The sequence below is a fragment of the Lipophrys pholis genome, assembly GCF_963383615.2.
Source record: "Lipophrys pholis genome assembly, chromosome: 6".
Lineage (NCBI taxonomy): Eukaryota > Metazoa > Chordata > Actinopteri > Blenniiformes > Blenniidae > Lipophrys > Lipophrys pholis.
This window is the reverse complement of record NC_137629.1, coordinates 29,046,845-29,052,844: the sequence shown is the minus strand read 5'-3', so window position 1 is coordinate 29,052,844 and position 6,000 is coordinate 29,046,845. Positions and strand designations below refer to the sequence as shown.

The window sequence follows — 6,000 nt, the reverse complement described above, 5'->3', positions numbered from 1 at the left end:
CAATTAACTTGGGGTCATTAAAATGTGTATGTTTCAGCGAGAGGAAATATAAGTGATGGGGTTTTGAGAACATTTCTCATTATTTTAAAGATCACTTCCCAAAATGATGTATTTGCTGAGTGTTACTTTGTTTGAGAAACCAAAGTGTGAGCACTCCAAACCTTTTCCACTGAATTCAGGTGACGTGCATGTTGAGCAGTAACGCTTGACAATACGTGTTTGACGAGTGAAAAAAAAAACTTCGGCAAAAGGATAGGTAATATTTTATGTGACTCAGTGCTGTAAGAATATTTATGCTCACGGAAAGATTTATACACCAATAGTTAAAAGTTTGAACGAACACAATTACTTAAATTATGAAAACACGCATCAGTCCCAAATGGATTCCAGTGAAAAGGAAAATCCCTTTTTCCCCTCCTGAGGTGTGGGTGGATTTGATAGCAGAGAGACAGTCTGGAGCCGCCGCGCTGCTTTCCCTGCAGAGCCGAGAAAAAGACAGCTGCTGATGCTGAAGGACAAAAACAGCTGGGACTCGGCGCTGCGCCGCTTCCAGCTGCAGTTTCCGAGTAACACACAAACACTGCTGATAAAACAGGAAGGGCTGCCTCACATCAGCCTCCTTCCTGAGACAAAGGCCAGATCCTCCGTTATGATCTAGTGTGATATAAACAGTGTGTGTTCAATCAGACTCTCTCAGAAGTTCGACTGCCGGATTCGTCTTCACTTTATGAGTCATCTGAGACCACCTGTGGGAGAATCTGTCATTCAGATGTGAGACTTTTTCTCAAAAAGGCACATTTAAAAAAAGAAAAAAAAGAAAGAAAAAAAAAGAACTCTGTACAGTAATACTTTTCTATTTACATGTTGAGTAACATGTCGTAACGTCCTCGCAATCAAAAGGCAATGAAATAAACCGAGAGGGTCAATCTGCTTATCGTCCAAACTCCTCATAGAAAATGTTAGTCTACTCCAGAGCAGAAATACTTTCATTAATACTATCTCCCAAGCTCTCCACTGGCTTAGAGTGCTGATTTCTTTAAGATCAGAGTTATATCGCTGTTGTTGTTTGGCTGCGTTTGTGGCTGATTGGGTATTTGGCTGCTTGCGATGGGCTTCCTTCCTGTGAGAGCAGACATGAGCTTGGAGCGGTAGTGATCGCCGGCCAGAAAATACAGAATGGGGTTTATGCAGCTGTTGACGCTCGCTAGCGGCCGCGTGATTTTGTAAGTGAAGTTCACGATGTTGAGGAACTCGCAGTTGAGGTCCAGCACGCGGGCGGTGTAGTAGAGGGTCCGCGTGACGTGAAACGGGACGAAGCTCACAGCGAACACCACCAGCACCACCACGATGAGCTTGATGGACTTCTTGCGCGAGCCGACGGGCTGCCTACCGCCAGACAGATCCCGCCGGGGCCGGCACAGGGCCCGCGCCATCAGGCAGTAGCACGCCACGATGACCATGAAGGGGATGACGAATAGCAGCACCATGACGACGGAGCTGTAGTCCACGTACTCGTCGAAGGCCCCCAGACGAGTGGTGTCGTGGCACAGCGTGTCGTTGTCCCTCCTTGACGTGGTGACGAAGACGAGGTTGGGGATGAGGCACACGGTCACCACGCCCCACACCATTCCACACACCAGGTGGGCGTGGCGAGACTTCAGCAGCGTGTACGCCTTGATGGGGTGGCAGACCCCGAAGTAGCGGTGCACGCTGATGCAGGTGAGGAAGAGGATGCTGCAGTAAAGGTTGGCGTAGAAGAGGAAGCGCACGATCTTGCAGGCGGTCACGCCGAAGGGCCAGTCGCTGCGGTTGGCGTAGTAGTAGATGAGCGTGGGCAGAGAGAGGACGTAGAGGAAGTCCGACAGGGCGAGGTGGAACATGAACACCGTGCTCGGGTTCCACGGACGCATCTTGAGGAACAGCCACAGAGCCGTGGCGTTGAACACGAAGCCGACCACGAACACCAGGCCGTAGGACACCGGCAGCAGGATGTATTTGAACTCCTCATCGAAGCGGCAGCTTGCGTTGAAGATGAAGTCGGATGCTGTCGACTGGTTGCTGATGACCTTCCCCATGCTTTTTTCTCACCTGCAGATATCAAAACCTACAAAGAAAAATGTTATGTTATTTAAATAAAGAATAAACATACAGACGAGTCGAATGATTTTGAACTGAAGCTGATCGAGTAAACAAGTAATTGAGTATTCTGAGGTTTTTGGTAAGATCGCTGTGATCTTTCTTTTTCATTCACAGACTTTGAGCTTGAAAAAAAACAAACTTTTTTAATGGAACAAAAAACAGCGGATCAAACACAGTGGTCAGCACTCGAGGCTCACAAGTTGACCCCCAAGTTAAATTTAGTGATCCGGGTTTTTCTGTTTGCCATTCATCCCCATAAAAGGCTGGGCTTTCATCGGGTCCACTGTCAAAAGACGTCTTCTGTCAGTCATCTGGTGACTTTAAACTGCATACAGGTTTCATGTTGTCCGCTGGGATCAGCTGACACCTGATCAGGTGTAGAAAAAGCCTGCGTGAGCAACTCGCTATAGAAAATAGAAATATAGAAAAGAATCTACCGCTCATTGATTATGTTAAATAAAGGTTAATTGCGTACACTGTCACAAACACAATTACACTTTTATCCCCCTCCATGAGAACTGCTAAACTTCATGAGGGACTGCATCTGTTTCAACACCTCAAAAAGAACATTTCAGTACAACACTTATGGGCCATGTTGGACTCTGAAATAGCAAAAATGGAAGAAAAAAACTAGTTTTTAGATATGACATGTTGTTATTATATCAACATAATGTCTTCTTCTCACTACTACTTGCGTGTGTGTGTGTGATTGACTGAGGACCTGAATGGATGGACCCTTCCTCGCCCATAGTTATCTGGGCTCCAGTGACCCTGGACAGGATAAAGCGATGTGGAACCTGTTTGGACCCCTTTAAGCATTTGAGCGCAAACATAAACTTGCCACAGGTTGCATCTTGTTTACCAAAGTTTTGACCTGAGCTGTGCGCGCACAAAACGGGCTCCTATCGATCCATCCTGTCGATCTTTCTCTTGAGTTTATTTTGAGGGCGGAGAAACTTTTGACACAGCTGCCGTTACTCACCGCGCCACGGTGCTTCGTCTTTTGGTCCAGCTCGTCGTGATCCAGGTTCCGCAGATATCGATAAGTCCTTATATCTGTCTTGTTTCACCTTTCTTGATCCAGTAGGATCTTGTTTGTTTCTCTCTGGTCCGGCTGGTGCGCTTTAGACACAGAGCTGTTTTTGGCACTGTGCGCGGCAGCAGTTCACACACTCACACACTCACACACACACACACACACACACACAGGGCACGCAGAGCGCAGGACGCGCAGGACGCACAGCAGGGTGCGCGCTATATAGGACTGAGAGGTGGAAAATGGGAAGTCGCGCTGCTGAGTGGACGAAAGTGCCGCCCGAACTCTTATAACACTTTTATTTCACTCACGTGGAAATGTGTCCAACACTCACTGGCATAAATATTGAAATTCTTCCTCGTGCCATGACAAAAGACAAATAATTCCATGTTCATATATGGAAATGCAATAACAACAAATAGGATTTCTAAAGGTTTTCGACCTATGCACGGATCTAGATTGGCATTGCGAAATCGCAAAATAGGGAATTTCACAATGCATATGTATGTCAAGTTCAAACCTTGCTGGTGTGTAGATTGTTGTGGTTGCATATTTTCTGGAAGAAAATTATATTGCACAGGTATTTGGATTTCGTCACCTATTTATTTATTTATTTATTTATTTATTTATTTATTTATTTATTTATTTATTTATTTATTTATTTGTTTGTTTGTTTGTTTGTTTGTTTGTCAGATAAAAGACGAACTTATACAACAACGTGTCTGTCCTGGTGAAGTGGGACATTTCTTCCAGTTCCCTCCTGAATAATGACAGAACATTTCGAACAGAATCAGAAGTACTTTAGAATACAAAAGTAAAAGTTGTGCCGAATACAAGATAGACCTTGCTCGTGCAACTGTATTCATATTGTATTCTTTTCATTTCATACGCATTTCGGAGTCGGTTCTTTTTAAAATGTATCTTAGGGGTTTTAGCAGGGATGTCTGTGTGGACGTTTTCGACACATTTGCCACTTGTACTCCTGTCCAGACTCTAAGACTGGACAAAAAAGTTTTATTGTACCTTTACTGTTGTGAGCTTATGTGCAAATAAACATCAGTAAACAATAGACACAATGAAGCTTTAAACTAAAGTGCTTTGATTTTTAGAATTATTTCTTCCACATTTTGGTATTTTTTTTATAGTACATTGCATCCCTTCAATCTGTGTCACAGTGTTCTGACTTTTTCCACCTATATTTTCATTCATTTTATGGAAAAGTGGGAATCTTTACACACTCCCATTGTTTGGCGTTTAGAGATGTATTTCATTTTCATTTCAATGGCCAGTACTGAAAAGGTATAGATGCTCATATTTGCTCAGTTGTAGTCTGAGTGTGGATTATATAAAGCATGGTGGATTGACCTGTGATCTTTGTCACTTGGCTTCAGGTGACAAGGTGTGGAATCATAACACGTGATCATAAAGAAATAAAACAGGATGTGCGGCACAGAAAAAAAAATCTGAGAGGAGTGTTTACTTAAGCTACTACAAACTGAAGTTTGCTTGAGGCATGCTCGCAAACAAATAACGTTTAATCTCTTAAAATCCACACAGATACCGATTATAATGGAAATTGATTTAACCAAGTTGAAGGCTCGAAGCATCTGACAAAATCTGAAATATTGAAGGAAACAAGCGTATGTAGATGTATACCCAGATCCACGCGATCACTCTTTTGGTGTGAGTTGATAAATGCACCCACTGCAACACATTCACGTGTTCCACACACTCATGTGCACACTTACACACCAAGATGGTCGCCTTTCATCAGGAGCAAGTATGGGACATGTGCAAGGCCGCTTTGCCACATTTTTCCCGTCTTCCACAGAGAAAACTCTCTCACAAACAAGCACGAGGAGAAAATGCAAACCCTGCACTAAAAGGTAACCATATGTCAAATAATCGAACCGGGGACATCTTCACTATCTCACCATCATGTGGCACATGGACCGATGAATATGGTAATTTAACCGCAAAGTTTGTGAATGAAACACATTCCGCTCTACCTGTTGACCCATTGCCGTTCCTCTCTCTAAAAAGCTCACATGAGGAAATAAACCCCTTCCCCTCGTGCATAGATACAAGAACATGTGTGCGGTAGTTTCTTGTTGATGTTGTGTTTTCGTGTGAATACGCCGGTATTGTCGGGGCTTCTGTGGCTTAGACCAACATGGAATGTGAGTGGGCTCTGGGCAAAGCACACGATCTTCATCAGGAAACTCACAGAGAGAGTGGAGTGAAAGCATTTACACCAACACAGATCAACTGCATGTTTACACACACATGAAAAACGCTCATCAATTTATTCACACATTTGCAAACTGTTTGACACTTTGCTGACTTTTTCAATAACATACATTGATCTAGCATTTACGTAGATGAGAGGAGTGATAAACACTGCCTGTACAGTGACGATAACCTGAAGCATTAATGCGGGAAATGAGGGGGAGAAGCTTTCCTCAGGCCAAACATAACAAAGGCCCACAGTTGTAAGGGGCCATTAACAAAAACCTTGAATCCACACGGTATTAAAACAGCACATTGTTTCACACTATATCACTCAGTGTTATGGCTGGGTGTAGAATTTCCTGAAGTCTTTTCTTTTCTTCATGTGGTTGACAGATGGCCGAGGCACACACCCTAATATTACACTAAGCCAACAACTTGTGTATTTATTTTTTCACTGTATAGAGCAGATTGACATACATGTTGTCTCACTTTGAGCAAACAGCCCGATTCATATGTCTGTCATTCTTTGTTCGGTTTTACTTATCGTGGACTGAGGAAATTCCATATTTTTGTACATCAAAATGAGCGGTCAT

At 43.5% G+C, this 6,000-nt stretch overlaps 1 protein-coding gene across 1 annotated transcript; it reads right to left on the bottom strand.

Moving 5' to 3' along the window:
* Positions 1–252: 252 nt before the first annotated feature.
* Positions 253–3,369, bottom strand: LOC308111262 (P2Y purinoceptor 4). Its single transcript, XM_080466109.1, has 2 exons — positions 3,122–3,369; positions 253–2,104 (listed from the first exon to the last, which is right to left on the bottom strand). Exon 2 carries the CDS (start codon positions 2,073–2,075, stop codon positions 1,020–1,022), a length of 1,056 nt encoding a protein of 351 aa, XP_080322235.1. The 5' UTR covers positions 2,076–2,104; positions 3,122–3,369; the 3' UTR covers positions 253–1,019.
* Between the last annotated feature and the right edge of the window lie 2,631 nt (positions 3,370–6,000).

What these genes read in the sequence shown, in the direction of transcription:
- LOC308111262 (XM_080466109.1), bottom strand. Translation starts at nt 2,075, where the DNA reads ATGGGGAAGGTCATCAGCAACCAGTCGACAGCATCCGACTTCATCTTC.